Below are 20311 nucleotides of genomic sequence, written 5' to 3'. Positions count from 1 at the left end.
CTTCACTTCATGGACAAATTGACAGAAATGCTGGAAGAAGATACCAGAGTGGCAATTCCCTTAAAATGTGGAAAATCTGCTCAGTAGGATTAAGAAAAGTCAGGTTGAATGTAAAACACAAGAAGAAAAAAGACAAAACAAAAAAGGAAAACAAGTGAAATAGAGTGCTTTTAAGTGTTGCACCCTGATCAGAAAATACAAATGTCACAGTACACAACTCAAGAAGGTGGCATTAATGAGGCAAAACTGTTTTCTATGCTTGGACCATAAAGAGTTTAAAATCAATTAGACAAGGTTAGAAAGTGACAAATCTAGGAATGATTAAAAGCTTGCATCAGAGGATGTATAGGACAAAAAAGATCTTAAATAGGGAAACACAAGTTTAAACAACTCAAGGAAGAAGTGGTTATTAATAGAGCTATAATTTTCAACTACTTAGGTATAATTAAAAAAAAGGAAGATTTACCCAGAACAAATTGAAAATTAAAATTTGGAATATGACAGGATGAGAAGCCACTCATAAATAAAAAACAACAACCTAGCGAAAAAAAATGATGTATTGTGTCTTTATATTACAAGCAAAAACAGTATAGCAGATATCAAAGTGAGCCACAGGTGTAAACCAACTCACAGCTAAGAAATTCAAGGAGAAGTACGTTTTAGAAGATTTTTAATAAAACAATGAAGTGGAAATCTAACTGAGAATTGTAATAAAATATTTATTTAGGTAAAACAATTTTAATGTTTTTCTTTTAATTTATTTTTAAAAAAACAAAAAACTGGTTTTAATTATTATTTTTTAATTCCCACAAAGGTGACCTGAAATATTCTGATAATTATGTATGCCATTCCTGGGGGGTCGGGTAGATTAGGTGGCGATAGCCAATATTATAATAAGAATGTTTTATACTATCCTTTATTAATCCATTGATGTTTTGAATATTTCTACTCGACTTCATCACTTTTGTAAGAATAATCAATTATATTTTACGGATTGTAATATGTATTGTGCTTTTATGGCTGTACAGCCGAAATAATATATATTTTTTTTGACTTTTGAAATCTGACTCAAGCAAAAGTGGAACATAAGTCAAATTAAATAGCAGTTGTAAAAAGCATTTATAGCAAGAATATATAACCTACCATCATATCATTGGGTAGTACAAGAACATCGTGAAAGGCTTGGATCCAAAATAATGAAAGGAGGTTTTAACATTAATCAAAAGTTAGAACCTTGTTTTATCTAGGAGATGGTTTTGATACAAAAATGTACTGCCATTAAAATTTGAATTAAAAAACTGTCAGATTTGACATTTACAGATATTTTGTTTCCCTGGAGAAAAGCTTTTTGAACATCACAAAGTGAATATTAAAATATTAAAGGCTGCATTTAGAGTTTGGAAGCAACTTTCTGGTAGAAACTCTAAACATGCAGTTCAATCTACCACTGGATTGTTAGAGCTTTGTCCAGATAGTACAGGCTTTTCAGTTGCCTTCAAACTCAAGGTAAGACCCTCTGACATAAAATATCCTCTTAGGGAAAAATGAATGGAATTTATGAAGTAGATAAAAGCAGCCCTTTCAAGATATCTGTGGGAAAACTACAAAAGCTGTCTTAGCCAGTGGGTTTACATCCTAGATGAGGACCAAAGCTGACTCCATACTTTAAAATTGGGGTCAACAATTTACAGTGAGCAAAAGCAAAGAGGAACTAGTTGTTGTTAAGGCACAAATAATAGGAAACTAACATGTTTTCATGTGAAGAATAATTGTGCATTGAAAAGAAATAGCAACGGGTCAACAAAACTGGAAATATATAGCTCAATGTAGATTGCAGGAAAAATATGATATACAACAACACTGCAGAATAGAATAATCAAGACATGACTGAGGAAATTATATGGGTTAACAAAAGTTCGAACCATCTGTACAGGTCTGCTTTTTATCCCACAAACCATTTAAAAATGGCATCCAAAGTCACAAATTCATCAGAGGTTGGTGGGTTGATAGACTTCATTTGATGGAATCTTGACATCTACAAAGAAGTAGAAGCATGTATGCAGTCTGCGAGGTACATACAGATCAGTGACAGTCTTATGTAAAGTGCTCTGGGGCGCAATGGGCTTTGTGATCCGACTCTCTGCATCCCTGGGGCACTTTTGCATGACATAATGGACCACAGGTACGTGTGCTGCCCTTTCTTTAAACAAGGATGCTGCCCATGGTGCGCCGATGTTACCATGACGGGGCGCTCCCACATTTGCATGTGGGCGTGGCCCCATGCAAAGGAGAGAAACAGTTTGCTTCTGCGCTTGCACTGTATTATAGATGCAGGGGCAAATGTAAAGAGGAAGTCAGAAGGTTCACTGACTGGGCTCTACAAAGCGAGTCCGCCCCAAGCACGCCTTTATGGAAGGGGAAAAGAGGGTCCTATGGACACCCCAAAAATTGCCTTGCAAGCGGGTGCAGTCACTCGCTGCACCCACCTACAGGGCGATATCTGTTTCCTTGAAAGTGCATTCTGGCTGTCGCCTGTATTGTGGAAAGCGGACTGGCTGCTTCAGGATGATGGCCTGTCTTTTGCTAATGCATTTCGAGTTTACGGTGGCGCTGGTGATAGTGTATTATCAGTAATAGGGTGCACTGCCTTGTTTGTGCCCGGTGCAAACAGGGACAGTGTGATCTTACTGTAATACAGGATCAGGTGACATTATGTCTTTTGGTAGAAATGCTTTGTGCAAAATACATTGTAGGTGAATAAAAGAAGGATTACAATCAGGAAAAGTTTGTTTGGTAGAAATATATTTTAAGAGAGCTAAATAACTGCATGCTTAGTAGAATTATCTCTATAAAAATTAGCAATTTTCATTTCCTTCAATTGTTTTCCGGTGACTGATTAGTATTTATGCAAATGAGAAATGAGAAATGACCAACCTGGTCGTCCAGGGGCAGCTCACAGAATGCTGGGATATATTTAGCCCACTCCACTAGGACCAGCAGCTGCTGTTTCATAGACTCACAGACATCTGTAATGTTGGCAATCTTTTTTGCTCTTATGTCTCCATTTATTACAGACATAGGCGACGTTATCTGCAAAAGGGACAAATTAAACACAATCATGAACATGCTGAAAACGACAACTTTTAGAACAGGCATCCATTTCACATGAGATTCAAAGACTTTCCTGACGCATGATGCAAGCGTCTATCCCTAGGGAACATTGTAGATGGTGTGTGCTAAAAATGGTTTCTATCCTAGGACAGGGGCACACATTGCTGCATTGCTACTGTGAAGTCACCATGGTTCTTGAGAATGTCTGGCAGTTCAGTGGGACCAGGCAGCTAACACCATAACATGTCTGATTCTGTTTCTTTTTGTTTTTAGTGATGTTTCATCAGCATGCCTGGATGATCCAATGACACTATTCTGAGATTATGCACAGGTCACTTTTTTGCAATGCCTTTGCATATTTTAGCACCACCTGCTATATTGCATCTATCTCAGAGTTTTCAAGTAAACGATGTAAAAAGTTGCTTCACTCACAGTCATTATTTTTCAAGTTGACTTTTGACTATTATTGTATTATGCATTCTGTGCTCAGAATATCTTCCATGCCACTGGGTGACAGACAAGGGCATTCAGTGTGGTTTAATCAATTATATTCTGATGTATATGAACTTATAATCATGATCTTGTCAAATGCAGTAAACTAATATTCTATTAGTTCAGAGATTTTTTTTTTAGAGTTCTAATACTACCCAATGTACTTATGGGTATGTTTCTATCTGTAAAAGCATGATATGTGACACATCAATGGCGTGGGTGTGATCAACATGTCTAATTAATTCTGAAATGATGGATCAATGCTCAAACGTTGGGTATGTGCTGTTCCATGGAAATATTATACCCTGTGTATGTATGGAGGAAAATGTAGGGTTGAATCTGTCTGGCTGCCAAGTCTATTGGGTCCAGTCCCTCCTAGAGAACATAGCGAGGGAACAATGGGAGGAGGTTAGTTCACAAACAGAATTAATGATTCAATGCTTCCCTAAACATTGTGGTCTCAGTTTCCTACTTTCTTTCTTAATTTAATATAAAAATCCAGCAAGTGCTAAAAATGAAAAAACGTTGTACATATAAATAATAGAAATTATTTTAATAATTTCTATAATTAACATTACTTTTATTTTTAAATTAAAAAGGATTTTTAAAATATGTTATAAAATATTTTCTGTTATATATATTTTTTTTTTTAAATTAAATACATTGATATATGTTTATATATATATAAATAAATATATATATATATAAATATATATATATTTACAAAAATAGAAACATTATAATTGATTTCAACATTATTTCCTATGAGGTTCTATTTTAAGTCTCTGCCTCCATTTCTTTCTATGGTAGAGTGTTGCAAAAGAAGTAGTTGGTGTGTGGCTCTTCGACTGATCCGGAACTGCCCCCCCCCGCAGCGCCTTGAGACCCCCACGGGTGAGTAGCACGCTTTATAAACCCCCTGATTGATTGATTGAACCTTACTCCAAGTATAAACTTGAGTATACTTACTACTGTTTTGGGTACTTTGTGGCTGTAGTAACTTGAGAAGTCCAGTTTGTGAATAACACTGGGTATACTCTTTTGTGGGTGGGTGCCTGTCTTTCCCTAAATCCTTAATTTTTCATCCCCAACCCCGTCTCATTTAGAATTAGATATTCCCCTTTTTCCAGCTTCTCCCATGGTTTCTCTTACATTTACTAAGCAGTAGATTCATACGTGTGAGCATCTCCCTACAGAAAATAAAAGTGAGACAGAGGTGGAGATTTCCACTTGTCTGTTTATGAATTACATTGTGACATAAGTAGGTAGTACTACTGCAGTGCTACTTTACATACTACTTATGTCACATACTACAAAATATAGTTTATGAATCAGGCACTAAATATTCTGTTACAATACTACCTAAAATCAGACAGGATCTGTGTGTTTTACAACTTTTATCAGTGCCATTATTTCTTGCCGAATGTCTCTCGGGGGAGCGGTACCATAGTCCAAATCAGCTAGTACTCTGTCCTGCAATATGGGACACAAATTATATTTAGAATAACTATTTTTTGTTTCTTTGCAAATAGATTTGGGAATTTAAATTGCGACAATAGCAACTGCTGGAAGAACGGACATACAGTTTTACAAGTGGAAATTAAAGGCAGATAGACAGTGGTGGAACTCCATTGTTTGTGAATTAGGCCTCAAGAGGTGATGAGATGGCTTTTTCCATATAGAACCATGAGGTTTACTAGATGGTTATTAACCCATTTAAAGTCAGATCTTGAGATACATTTAAAATTCAGTTTGAATAGTTTGCTATCATGGCTAAATAGAAAGGGAATGTGTGGATTTCATTCGCATTCATTCATACGCCATCACTCCATGGCACTCTCATACATTTTGTGGCAGTTTAATGTAGACTGAGACTCATTTCTGGGTCAAAACATATCTTAGATAGCTAATGATTCAATGCAGTTTGTATCTTGCGAGATTGTCATACGTAGGTCCAATGGCTAGTATTATGACCAGTCTGGAACATACATTAGCACGCTGTGTTAGTAATAGTATTAGTGCCATAACATATACCTGCTGCGAAAGGACTTCTGCTTGGATTAGTGCATTGATTGAAGGCAGACTGCTATCTTCATAACTGGACCTTCTTGTGCTTATTCTGTCTCGCTCATTCTGTACGGCTGCAAGAAGTACTTTAGTTCAATAAAATGAATCCCATTAATTTATAAACATGAATTCTTCAGATACTTATCGCATGACATGCATATAATTCACCGACATATACAACAACATAATAACCCCACTTTTCAGTTTAGCCTTGTAGCTGCATTTTGAAGGCTGGCAAAACATCTTGATGTAGGATACTGTCCAAAACTCTAAAATTGTTCTATGGGTGAGTTCTTTAAACATTATGTCACCATGGATGAAGCTTGTCACAATGGGTAAACGAATTTTTGTTCATTTTTCATGAAACACTGAATATTAGTTCTTTAAAGCAGCCACCTCTGGTAGGTGTCCCTTATTCTGGCCCTGCCTATTTGAATTTAGAAACCGGCCACTCAGTATACTGAGTAGGCACTTCTCGCTGATTCTCATGAAAAGCTTTCGGAGAAATCGACCATTGTTCACCCTCTGCTCTCAACTGCAGTGCAAACGTAGCATTGATGGGGAGTGACAATGTCAATTCAAAGATCTTGGAAGACAACCTTGAATCTAATGAACAGCTATAAAGACTAACCTCCTGTCCTCTGATATATTTGCTCCGTCACCCCTGATGTTCATTTTCTGACCTCCCTCTCTTGAGGTCCTGGAGGATTGGACTCTTTTCTTCAACCCCTCCTTCTATTTTACCCTCTCTCACCTCTTGATCAACTTCCTTTGCCTGATCTTACACTTTGTGAATCTGTTGTTAGTAGTGTCTTCCCTGTTATTTGTAAGCGGTGCTGGTTGTCCTATGGCTGTGTGATTGCAATGGCCAGGACTGGTCTGCCATTCTACCACTCAAGCATTGGGGTGGGAGATTTCAGAGCAGCATGGGCTGAGATAAGCCGGCCACTCCCCCATCGGCCCAGTACTAGTTGTGGTCTCCTGCTGTGTGGGGCTGGTTTGCCCATTTTTACCAGGGCTGATTTTTGTTTTCAGTCCGGCCTTAGTACAGCTTGCTAAAATCCTTGGGTGCAATGTGATATAAATGTAAATTAGCATAAAGGTTGCTGTGCAGCCTTTCCATTAACAGCATAGGAAGTATACTCTACAACTAATCAAGGCACTAGATGGAAAAATCCACTGTGTGTTGTCTCTAGTTCTGCAAATGAAGTTCCAGAAATATGAGAATACTGCCTGACCCCTGCTTCGTCCAGCTTATGTGCTTATAATACACACTGACAAATCGGAGATTCAAAGTCTTTTGAAACACTGAAATAGTAGGTTGACATACCGTGGTCTGTTTACTATCCTCCGTAAATAGAATCACTTCCACAGAATACTGTTTCTTGCTGTTTTTTTCTTTTCTTTTTCCCACCCTTTTTGTCGCTCCCTGCTTTTGCGCCTACTTTTCTATGAAATACGCTTATTATAATGCTGACTGTCCACCAACTCTGAGCCGGGTGATTATTATATATTTTTTATTCCTACACTTTGCCCACACATTTCATGCAGTTTTTCAGCCCTGCCCCTTATGTGTTTAGTGATGAGCAACATCATGCCCAGTGAATTCACCTGCACTGTGTGCAATCCCATCTCAATGGATTCCTTGCTCCACTATTATACATCTTCCCTTCCAGCGGAGTGTTTCCTGAAACCTCCTAAACTGTTAAGCTCTTGTCCCAAAAATATGTCTTATTCCTATCTGTGTGGAGTGTAACACATTACTAAATAAATACATAAATAGACAAGGGCTCAATATATGTTGCCTATAATATTACCTAGGGTAGATCGTGACATTGAAATCATTATATAGTGATGATTATTGCTTCACAATAGATAACATAGCTTGTTCAGAAGCTATTTGCTAAGAACAGGAATGAACATCCAAATTCCTTCCTGACGCTATTCAACTCAGGCCCCCATCATGATGGGGCTGAAGATCGACTGCCAAAGCGAGATTACAGTGTGGGTGCAAACCGTGAGTGGCCTGTACAGCAGTTGTAAACTACCATTTTGACCTGGCAAAAACAGCCTTTTTTCAAGCCTAAACCTTAATTTTCAATACATATACGTCACCCCTAATGTAGACCCTAAAGTGTAATAGAGCATGATGAATGGTATTTATAAGGAAGGACATGTGTCTTAAAGTTTTACCTGTCCTGGCAGCGGAAAAGTACTAAAGCCATTTTTCACTGCTGTAAGGCTATCATTCCCATAGACTAACACTGGGTTACCTTAGTGCTTGTAATAACTGCTGACGTCAGATAGGAACCAGCTAGAGAGATGCTAACTGCGCTCAAATGACTAAGAATTCAAAATCGTCATAATATTTGGATTTTATGTTAATACACTGAAAATTCTGCCTTTAGAAAAGTTTGCATTGTTCTGCCTAAACCAAATGTGTCTTTCTGCCAGTGTCCAGAGTCACATTACTGTGAATGGCTCTCCTGTGGTGTTTTGTGTGTTCCTTCCAGACTAGGCACAAAAGGTCCCTAGGTGTGGGGCAGGGTGTTTCTCTCCTGAGCGGGATGTCGTGGGGGGGGTACTCAGCCTACCTGAGCTTCAAAGGATAGCCTCAGGGCTTTGCTAACCCCCTTACTGACTTCTGTGGGCTGCCTATGCACCACTGACAAATACAGCTCACACCTACGCCTCCCTGCCCTTTGTTACCCTAGACAATTTGGAGCTAAACCCAGGAAAGGAGAAGGTTCGACAAAGGAGTTATCCTCCACTCACAGGCTGGCACTGCAGAAACAAGTGTCCCCTTAAAACTCTCTCATTAGAACACTCCTGTACCTGTGGAAGATTCAGATGAAGGACTGCCCTGCTGTCTGAAGAAGGAAGATTGGACCTGCTTGCCTTAAACCCAGGCTCCCCATAAGTTACTCCAAGCATCATTTAGCTGACCTATTTGAGCTACAGGTACACAACACGCTCCGAGAGGCCTCCCTGTAACTGCTCAGCTGACCAGCACCAACTGGATCTGCCAGGATATATCTGAGCCCTGCTGTTGGCTTCTGCTGGAGTGAATCTTGATCCCCAAGAGATGGCCCCGAGGTCTTTGACCCTTGGCTGGCATCACAGTGTATTCCTCTTGAAGAAAAGGTGAAAATACAGACGCTTTGGGCTCCTTGCGACCACAAAGTGACCTCTCTGCAACAAGAATCGACTGCCCACTACGATCTCCAATGCAAAGATCTAGCTGGACCTGCTCTTCACACTAACAGCTACAATCCGCAAAGACTGACGGTGTGCGGTCTGCACTTCAGCGATGGCATTAGTGATATAATATATGATGTCATTTGAGATGTCATCAGTAATGTCATAAATGATGTCTAGTACATGTCACAAGTGATGTAATATGTGAGGTCATAAGAAGTACATGGTTGGGGCACAAGTTATGGTCACCTCTGCTATCTATAACTCGTAAATGTCTGTGTTTTTTTAGTTCATAACGTTACTGTTGTCACTGACATACTCACTTAACCATAACATTACTTTAACCTATGTTTTTTTCAGCGAATTCCTAAATTTGTGTTTTACACAAAAACAGATTTTTTGATCACACCTAACTATAATGTTACTTTGACCTTTTTTTCCAGTGAACTTCTAGGGTATTTTAAGGTAATGTTATATTTTATCATAGCCAACCCCCCGCAGCGCATAACCAAAGGGCCTGGCTGTGGCCAGGCCATGCGTCAAACACCCACAGACAGGCAACCCCCTTGCTGTGCAAGGCCTTCAGCCATGCACAGCAGGGAGTTGGCAACAGTGTCTGGCCACACTCCAGGCTCTGTGGCCAACCCCTTGGGAGGCAGCCAAACCTTCTGCAGGCAGCCAACTTGACACTGTGAGCTGCCTCTCATCGCACATGGCTTGGGGTTTGCCCGCAGGCCCTAGTTTGCAGCCAGGCCCTGCATGCAACTCCACACAGGCAGCCACCTAGAGGCTTCAAACCCCACACAGCGCACGGCCTTTGCTCATGTGTGGCGAGGAGTTAGCCGCATGGTCTATGTTGCAGTCAGGCCCTGCTTCCAACTCCCCACAGGCAGCCAACCCATGCTGCATAGAGCCTTTGGTTGAGCACAGCGGAGTTGGCCATAGGGCTTAATCTGCTGCCAGGCCCTGTGACAAACCTCCAGCAGGCTGCCAACCCCACCCTGCGAACAATCTTTGAAGTGCGCAGCATAGGGTTGGCCTTCTTGCTCTGGGAACCCCATCCTCCTAGGCTAAATATAACAAAAAAGGAGATGGTGGCCGCAGGGCACTTCTCCCTTAGCCTTATTAGCCCCTGAAGACTTCATCCCCAGGGCCTTTTTCAGGGAAGTTGGGCTGTGTGGTCCCCCTCCCCAAGCCTTTTTAGGCCTGTGGGAACCCATCCCCCAGGGCTATTTTTTTTTTAAAGAGAAGGGGGGCCCCATAGCCCCACTCCCTGAGATTCATTAAACCCTGGGGACCCCATCCCCAGGGCTTTATGTTTTTAAAAGGAGGGGGCCACACGGCCACATGGCACCCCTCCCTGAAACTTAAAAGGCCCTGGGGATACCAGGGCTTTAAATATTTGAAAGAGGAGGGGGGCCACCCCCCTTCCCCGAGTTTCATTAGGCTCTGGGGACCTCATCCCCATGGCCTTTTTTATTTAAAGGGGGAGGGGGCTGTGTGACCCCCACTCCCCGAGCCTCATTAGGCCCTGAGGGCCTGCACCCCAGGACACAGCATGTGAGCCAGCCCCGGGGATAGGATCCCTGCGCCAAAGAAGGTTCAGGAATGGGGGCTTTGTGGCCCCCACTCCGCCTAATTAATAAAATCGGCCCCAGGGGATGGGAGCTCCGGGCCCTTGGAAACTCTGGGAGGGGGGCCATGCAACCTTGCTCCTCTTTTATGCAAATTGCGGATCGAAGGAGGGCTCCCCAGGGATCAGGGAGGGGGCCATTCCCCCTCTTCTTATGGAATTCGGCCTTAGGGCTGGACACCCCGGAGCCTATGAAAGCAAAAGTATAAACCTCGGCACTCTTATTCTGTTTTCTATTGATTCACAAAGTTACTCCAAATACCAGCAGGACATAAGTATAATTCTTGCTGAATCCATTTAATATAAGTATATAACAAAATCTGAAATTACAAAGTTAAAAAGCAGTAGCAACATAATCAGGATTAGACAGCTTGATGTGACAATCCATACGTTGAACTGGCAGCCGACACATGTTTCGTTTCTTTAAACTTTTTAAAGGCTTTAATCAGTATTTGCATAGGCAACCAAGTAGATTTATATAGAAGTTGTCCAAGTCTTGTAGAAATAAATCATCTGTCCCTCGGTATATTATGGTACTCTGTTGTGACAATCGACTGCGTCTCATATTATAAGTTTAGGAACACTGGTTGTTTTCTAGTTTTGATAGTCACATAATCTTGGGCTATGATATGCCTATTCGTGTTGAAGAGTCCCTCACGGCGCAGTCGTTCCCAATATAGCATGTAACCGTTACAACTTTATGAATCAATAGAAAACAGAATAAGAGTGCAGAGGTTTATACTTTTGCTTCCACGTCTTCACCGGGTCCAATTGGGCTCCGGTGGTTTGGCACCTTAGGTAGTAGGGTGCAGTTACTTTAATCTCGAGGGGCACCAATACTTCTATGTTGATATCTAATGCACAAAGAGAATAGATGTGCTACCAATTAAACCACCACTGCCATTTGTAAATTTTGTCAACCCCGGGGCCTATAATGGCTCGAGAGGTGGGGACTGCACTCCCCTCACCTTAAATAAATGAAGCGGCCCCAGGGGTGGGCTCCTGGGGCCAACAATTTAAGAATGTGGCACGGTCGCCCTTTTTTTCCTATCCCATGGGAGTCCCACGGTATTGCGGTGAAAATTGCAGATTTGGTTTTGTATTTTGGCCCCATGGGGTCCTTCTGGATGCCGCCCATGGAGACTAGGGAGGCAGGGTATTCCTACACTGCCTACTTATATCATTTATTCTTTAACTTCGGAACAGGGAACTAAGGGCTAGATGTACGACCAGTGTAAATTGCGACTCGCAATATGCGCTCAAATGCGAGTTGCAAATTACAACAGTGTCAGAGACTCGCAATGGGGTCGGAAAATGCGAGGCTCATGAATATTAATGAGGCACTCGCATTTTGCGACCCCATTGAGAATGACTGGCCCTCCTAGGGATGATCACCTGCTGGGCTCAGCAGGCCACCATGTCTGGGACTACTTTTAAATAAAGCATTTTTTTTCAAAAAATGCAGCCCGTTTTCCTTAAAGGGAAATGGGATGCATTTAAAAAAAAATAAGAAACGTTTTTGTTAAATATTTTAAGGGCAGGTAGTGATCCCTGGGACCACTGCCTGCCCCTAAAAATATTTTCCCCTGCATTTGCAAAGGGGAAGGGGTCTCCTGGGGACCCCTTCCCATTTGCGACTGCATTACCACCCTCGCACGGTCGCAAAACCTTCACAAATACGGCTGTGAGTTGCAATTAGAAAGGAACGCCCCTTCCTAATTGTGAGTCGCTAAACACACGCATGCAAAATCACGTCGTACATCCGGCCCTAAGCCCCAAGTCATGTAATGACTGCCAGCAACACTTTTCTCATGTTGTTGGCAGCCAATCAGAACGCTCACTCCCGCAGGAGTCGGACTACCAGGGGACCAAATTGACCCAAAGGAAATAAAGCTCCCTGGGCCAATCAGCATGTTCTATTTTTCAAACTGACCCTCCTGCGAGAGTCTGTCGAGCTTCTTGCGGAGCCAACCGCCTAGATATACAAATATTTTTTACCGTTCATTTATGAAAGAATACTGAATGGATTTACACCAAATCACAAAAAGCACAATCTGTAGACCAAGATCTAGCTTCCTGCCAAATTTGGTGTAATTCTGTTCAGCAGTTTCTGGGGTAGCGTTTCTTAATACACATAAATATATTTAAATCAATTGAAAATTGAGCTACAGTCGCTATAACATAATGCAACTGATCATCGAACCATTCTCAAAACTGTATCATAGAAATATTCAGTGGGAGCCAATTGGGACAGGGGCACTTCAACCCCAGGCTTCCAGGGAACAATCCAGAAGAGAAAAAAAGTCTCTCTATTCTGTAGAAAACAAAGATTAAAGCAACATGCTAGTTTCTCGAATGACTAAGGTGGTTCTTGAACACATTCTCAAAACTGCACACCCCAATAACATAAAAAAGAAAAACACACACAAAATCACTCACTCCCAAAACAGTCTCTGATTTCTAGGTCTTGTGGATACATTTTGGCTGAAGCCTGCACATAGCTCTGGGGCACAAGGGCATGGCATGGCCAGAGCCTACACCCTGTACGCAAACCCCACACTACACAGCCTATGGCTGCCTTAGTAGTCACTTATTTTAGCCTGGAGCCAAAGTGTATTATTGAAAATCTCAAACAATTTAAGAAAAAAAAAACTTTGTTAAAGGGAAAGCTAGGTTTCTTAGGATATAAAAAAACGTGTTTTTTGTTTTACAAAAACATATAAACCCTCCATCTTCAAAATCATCAGATGACTACGCCCTGAACCTCAGCATCATCCTGGACAGCAAGCTCATCATGAAAAACCAGATCAACACAATTTGCTCAGCCTGTTGCCTCACTCATCGCATTCTCCGGAAGATTTTTAAATGGCTCCCAATCAGCACCAGACGCACCATCACTCAAGCCCTCATCACTAGCTGCCTGGACTAGGGCAATACACTCTACTCAGGAATCACTGCACACCACTTGAAAAGACTGCAGACCATACAGAACGCAGCATCCAGACTCATCTACGACCTCCCCAGAGAGGCCCACATCACCCAACACCTCAAGAAACTCCATTGGTTCCCCGTATACAGGAGATGTCAATTCAAGATACTGACCCACGCCTACAAAGCCCTTCACAATCAAGGACCAGCATACCTCAACCACCGCCTGAGCTTCCACCTATCCTCCAGACACCTGCACTATGCCTCCCTCTCCCTCGTTCACACCCCTCATCTGCAGAAGCAACAGTGGAGGACGTTCCTTCTCCTACCTTGCTAAGAACAGCCTCCCTCTCCGCCTCCAGACCTCACCCTCCCTTCAGGAATTCAGAAAGGGACTCAAGACTTAGTTGTTCAACTGATTACTCCCAAGCAGCTTGCCTGGATACCCTTCAGGTGACTAGTCGCGCTTTAGATATCCTGATTGATTGATTACAATTCAGATCCCTAAAATCACTCAAATACTCCAGATGTGGCAACCAGTGCAACACTATGCACCCCTGACCAGAAGCAGGTAAGCCATGTAGAGAATGATTGACAGGTGGGTGCATCTGAAAGCATGGCAGAGGAGGAGCAGTCAGAACTATAGAATGGAGGAGTAAGACAAAAAGTAGGCACCACTTCTCAATATCAATTGTGCTGACTTCTTGGTCATCTTGACATTTAGGTTGGTCAGGTAGATTGTGCATTGCTTCCATTGAATGTAGCATTTGACTATTGCATGGAAATGAAGACTTTGCCTGAGCACAATAAGGCTGAGGCAGTAGTAACGTGTTATAGACAGCGGATAGAGACAACAAAAACTATGGAACAGTGTCCTATATAAAGAACAGGTTATTATCATATTTGTGGCTTCTCCACATCCCACCTGTATTTCAAAGTTATGGCGACGTGGACCATTCTCCACAAGATATGGCCATGTGGACCATTCTCCACAAGCTATGGCCAATTGGACCATTCTCGACAAATTATGGCCAATCGGACCATTCTCCACAAGCTATGGCCGCTTGGACCATTTTCCACAAGGTATGGCCGCTTGGACCATTCTCCACAAGCTATGGCTGCTTGGACTATTCTCCACAAGCTATGGCCGCTTGGACCATTTTCCACAAGCTAAGGCCGCTTGGACCATTCTCCACAAGCTATGGCCGCTTGGACCATTTTCCACAAGCTAAGGCCGCTTGGACCATTCTCCACAAGCTATGGCCGCTTGGACCATTCTCCACAAGCTATGGCCGCTTGGACCATTCTTCACTTTTTCCTAAATATCAACACGTTGCTGTCCCTGGTGCTTTCTAAAATGTCGACGGGACCATCAAAAATCGTTGCCAGGGCAACGAACCAGGTTGAAGGTGTTTGCCAGAAGATTAGCGCGTGCTTAGCTCTAACCCACGCCTTGCATGTAGTAAAGACTCCGTTTATACGTCTATTGATAAAATGTTCCTTCTGCTTGATTAGGGGAATGACTGAGCTCTGGTGAAATTAAAAGCTTGCATTCAGCTGCAGTAAAAGGAGGCCCCAAGGTTATGCTGTCTGTTATCAGCGGGGTGGGGGCGGGACAGGGGGAGCCGAGTTTAGTCACGGAATGGTGTTTTTTAAATGTTTGCTCAGTATTACCTGGTCATAGCCCTAACGTAGCTTCTATTGAATATTAACAGACATCAGGGCCTGTCTGACAGAACACGGCATGTCTAAAGAGGAGTCCTCGTGCCTGTCAGTCAAGCAGGGTCTCTTTTTACCGACACGTCTTGTTTCAGGTAATTAGTTATGTTGAATGCAACATCACAAGAATGTGTTCTTCAAGCATAACAGCACTTTTATTCAACGAAAAAAAAATAGTCTATTAAGTGTAAAATCAGTGTTAAATGACCAACGCGGAAAACTACCAGCTTTCCCCCTTGAAAATCCGTAGTTTCCGTTTTTGAAATATATATCCTAATTCATTATCTAAGTTATTTATTGAGGTTTTCGCAACTCAGGATTCAATGGTAGTTGCATTTATCACAAGGTGTACCGACCTATAAACCAGTACTACAACGCAAGTGCATGCCCATGCACACATGGGCCGGATTTAACACGTATTCACGCAGCGCAGTGCAGCCGCCGCAAATGCTGCGCTACGTGAAGAGGAGAGAGGAGGAGAGCGCCATATTTACAGAAATATGGCACTCTCCTCCTCTTTCCCTAGCGCTGAAATCAGCTGTCGCTACGGAGACACCTTTGCGCTATAATGCAAGGGTGTCTCCGTGAGTGTAGCAAAGATTTTGCACTGGAAGGATAGCCTTTTAGCACAAAATACCATGCTTAGACTACCTTTAACCCTTTTCCCTCATTGTATGTGTGCTGTAAAGTGCAGCACACGTACAAAGTTTGAAAAGGAAGGAGAAATGAACGCATTTCTCCTTCCTTGTGGCTACTTCAAAAGGGCACCGTTTTCTTACGCTAAACCCTGTCGACTTTATTTAGTAAATAAGGTGTCGCGTCAAAAACCTTGGGTGGTGCATGGAAATGCCCAGGCACCATCCCTGGCATGCCCCCTTGGTGCTAAGCAATGCAAAGCAGCACTATGCACTGCTTTGTGTTACTTTCACGTTATTTCCAGAGCTAAACAAGTTTAGCGCTGGAAAGTACATTGGAAAAAAAAAAAGATTTAAATACGTCATACTATTGGGATGCAAACACAGTGTAAAAGTCTAGTAAATAACCCCCATGTAGTTCTATCCAGGGGTGATCCGAGCAGCAGCGTGGAGCAGTAGGGCGACTCAGCCTCACCACAAGACCGAAAATAAAAGCACCGCAGGAAGAAGGATGCGCGGGCTGGTCTATATGCCTGCACTGGCCAATGAGTTGTTGGTACTCGGTACGGCCACCAGTGAATAGGCCCTGCAGATCCAAGCGCATGCAGATCACCTGGGCAATGGCACAGTTTTTTTAATCCAATGGAAAATTATGTTCGCCTCTGGAGAAACCCTTGTCCTCATATACTCACCATATCTGAGAGTGATCATTTCCCTTCCCACCCTAGAAAAGGATGAACGCATACGGTTTCTACAGTGGAAAGCAGATTGAGAGGAGTTGTGAATACTCATAAATGTACATGGTTGTGAGTATTTACAAACCTCAACGCTAACCACATCTGCTCATTGTCCTACACCTTGAGTAGGTTTTACAGGTGTGGGGTGTCCACGATTGTGGTGGAGCTCTTTGCACATGTAAATGGGTTTACGTTCCCGGAATCTGTGAATTCCTGGCAGCCATTAACACAGTTAGTTGTGAAGGTATGTTTATGACCAAATTTACCTTTGTGAATAGGACCCATAGAGTTTGGGGAACTATCATCAATTTGTACCAATATTTTCTCTCCTTTAAGTCCTTTCCTGTTCCCTCCGCGATGTATACTCAACATTCATCTTCATTAGTGAACGTGCTCCTAAGTGTAAATCATTCTAATGGCATATCTTTCTTACATAGTTACATGTGCTATAATTAACCAACTTCAGGAGGCCAGAAGGCTGAGTAGGTTTCCAACTCTTGACCTGCCATCAGCACTTTCTTCAAGAAACAAACAACCAGCTTGGTGAGTTACTGCTACAGCTGTCTGGGCATGGATTCTCAGCTAGAAGAAGAGTGAAGCATAACAGAGCCTATATATATATAGAAGCACTACTTTGTAAGACAGTGTTTATCCAAACGTCATGCTTTTTTAAAAGAATTGGGATTCTCCAGCTAAAATGGAGTGTCACCGGACAAGTGATTAAGAGGTATGAGAGTGTCCAATCTATACCTCCTATCTATGGTATAGCACAACATTCCTCCTCTACCATGTACTATTAGTTTCAGGCACAAAACACCAAATTGCTCTTTTTCCTTATTATTAATACATTATCCACAACTCTTTATCATTCTCTCTCAAAATGGTTGTGGTTTAGAAGCAGCTTCGTTTCTAAATCTTAAATCCAGAAAAATGGAAATGTTTTTCTTTCCTTAACTAGTTTCTCCCCTTTCTCCTGTCACTCATCCACTGTCAGCTTCCATTCTTTCTCTGTTATCTCTACATCAGTAATAAACCTTGATTTCTTCTTTGTATTCCTTTTATTTTTCCTATTTTATAATAACAAGCCATGAATATTTGCTTGCTGTTGTTCAGATTCCATTTGGAAAATTTAGGAAAATAAACCACAACAGCTACTTTCCTTTTGCAAATATGCATTTCACACACATTTTCCACAAGCTTGTGATTCAATGTTTAGAGTTTGATGGTTGTGAGCCCTGATTATTTTGTACCTATGTGTGCTGCCCTTTGATTTGTCTTCTAGAACTCTATGTTATATAAGAATATGGGCTTACTTTTTGTGGGGGAGTGTGGGTGTCCCACCAAAAACCTCTCCTTAGCACTCCCTTGCACCCTCCTTAGCCCTTCCTAAAACCCTCTTACTACACAACTTTCTTCTTGTGGATCCTCCTTAGAGTTGATGACAACTAGTTAAGATTTCACGGTGAATTGAAAAACCACTGTGTCACCTTAGTCTTCGGTCCCACTTCTACCTAACTTTACAAGGAGTTAGTTGGCTGTCGCCAATCTGCTATGGACTTCACCCTAGCTCAGCCACCGAATATGCCACACTCTTCTCGCCCACTCTAAATACAATAATAAATATAAAACCTGCTCTGAATAATCTGATTGCTTGTTCAACAGGCGGCGTTGTTGCAAGCACCAGTCAATAGATTGTTAATTAAATAAGTTGCCTGCGTCATATTTCATTGAATTTGCAGGTCATTGGGTTTATTCAGGATAGAGCAATGAGGCTTTAACCTGACCAATGGTCGCCTGAAAGAGACCAGTTCTTAATCCAGAAAGGCACTATATTAATGACCTTTAGGAAACATAACTGGTCAGTTTCAGGTGGTTACTGATCAGAGTGATTTTGGTCATTTAGGTAGCCAAGCATTGCAAAATTGGTTTTGCGTGGCCAAATTAGTTTTTGCCCCTCCCCCCATCTTACGCCATTGTCCCTGAAAACCATCTAGTGCATCATTCTTCTTTCAGGCCACTTGGGTCGCATAACATTGATCCCACCAGGGTGTATGAATATTTTGCACCTTCAATTGCTGCAACTGTTAGTCCTAAATTCTAACTCCTGGGGTCTTAAAACTGGGCCATATCCAAAGGTGGGCATGATAAACAGTCAGATCACGGATGGAAGTAATGCAGACCCTTAAATTGCAGCTGACTACATAGAGAGGAGCAGCGAGGTCATTTGATTGATAAAATAACCAACAATGTCCAACCATGCATCAAAGGGTTGTTCTTTGTTCTTCTGCTGATTACGCCTCTTTTTCGGTGACAATCCCCAAAGGCAAATCCCACACGATTCCTATTAGTTACTAACATTTGTTTCATGTGTGACTGTCAGCTACTTCGTCAATTACAGTTTTCTGCTGAACTTGACCCTTTCTGCAATTTGCCTGCAATCCCGAATCAATACAATACCGTTGTTGCACAAATAACAATTACAGTCTGTAATCAGGAGTACACAGCTAGTATTCATCTACACCCATTCTTCTAAAGAGGTTGTTAAACGACGATCTGAGAACACATCCTGACTTGTAAAATAGATAAACTAAAACGAAGTAAAGATTTTTGTACAGATAATGGCCTCACCTTCTTTCTTCATGCCAGCTCGAAAGCATTTCTTTAGCCTGCAGTATCGACACTGGTTCCTCTTGTCTTTATCTACAACACATTGTCTGTTGAACCTATTAAACGAGAAAAAAAGTCGTGAAACTGCATTTCTTCTAACGGCCTTTCAGATATGCACGTTTTCTGTGCAACTATCATTATAGTTTAATTATTCAATTTTATGCATGGTTGTATACAGTGCTCACTCGGGGCATTATTAGGACTATGGTGGTCAGACCACCAGGCCGCAGCGGCCAGTCGGTATAACGCCACCAAGCCGACGGCATCCCGACTGCGTTACAACAAACAAATGATGGACGGAATGCTGACAATGCAGACATTCTCCCCCAGTCAAGAGATCTGGGTTAAATCCATCGTTCTTTTGCCCACTACGCCACCCCAGTTCAGACATGGCCATATGCAAATCAGTCTTGACCCTGTGCCTCATGGGAACAGTCCAGCCCGAACTGCCAAGCCATGTCTTCCCTGGACCGGAATCAAGCATCCTAGGACCGGTTTCTGGCTATCAGCCGTCATCAGCCAGGATAGCTTGACTCCAGTGGCATAGTGAGCACGGGTCCCACGTCTGGGAATACCCATCCCACTTAGGGCGAAAAGCGTTACAACAAACAAATGATGGACGGAATGCTGACAATGCAGACATTCTCCCCCAGTCAACTGGGGTGGCGTAGTGGGCTAAAGAACGATGGATTTAACCCAGATCTCTTGACTGGGGGAGAATGTCTGCATTGTCAGCATTCCGTCCATCATTTGTTTGTTGTAACGCTTTTCGCCCTAAGTGGGATGGGTATTCCCAGACGTGGGACCCGTGCTCACTACGCCACTGGAGTCAAGCTATCCTGGCTGATGACGGCTGATAGCCAGAAACCGGTCCTAGGATGCTTGATTCCGGTCCAGGGAAGACATGGCTTGGCAGTTCGGGCTGGACTGTTCCCATGAGGCACAGGGTCAAGACTGATTTGCATATGGCCATGTCTGAACTGGGGTGGCGTAGTGGGCAAAAGAACGATGGATTTAACCCAGATCTCTTGACTGGGGGAGAATGTCTGCATTGTCAGCATTCCGTCCATCATTTGTTTGTTGTAACGCTTTTCGCCCTAAGTGGGATGGGTATTCCCAGACGT

At 42.4% G+C, this 20311-nt stretch overlaps 1 protein-coding gene across 5 annotated transcripts in view; it reads right to left on the bottom strand.

Annotated features, from left to right (window-relative positions):
• Nucleotides 1-20311, bottom strand: part of HNF4A (hepatocyte nuclear factor 4 alpha) — a 572114-nt gene that overhangs the window by 26963 nt on the left and 524840 nt on the right. For 3 of the 5 annotated variants that reach the window (XM_085619324.1, XM_085619325.1, XM_085619326.1), the window contains 3 exons: nucleotides 19149-19243; nucleotides 5638-5744; nucleotides 2935-3090 (listed from right to left, as the gene is read on the bottom strand). In XM_085619324.1, coding sequence (XP_085475450.1) covers nucleotides 2935-3090; nucleotides 5638-5744; nucleotides 19149-19243 — 358 coding nt within the window. Of the gene's footprint in view, nucleotides 1-2934; nucleotides 3091-5637; nucleotides 5757-19148; nucleotides 19244-20311 lie in introns of all 5 variants that reach the window. The other 2 variants (XM_085619322.1, XM_085619323.1) reach the window with 1 other exon arrangement.

Source organism: Triturus cristatus, chromosome 7, assembly GCF_964204655.1.
Source record: "Triturus cristatus chromosome 7, aTriCri1.1, whole genome shotgun sequence".
In the NCBI taxonomy this organism is placed as follows: Eukaryota; Metazoa; Chordata; class Amphibia; order Caudata; family Salamandridae; genus Triturus; species Triturus cristatus.
The sequence above is the reverse complement of the archived record's forward strand: the minus strand, read 5'-3'. Positions and strand labels throughout refer to the sequence as shown.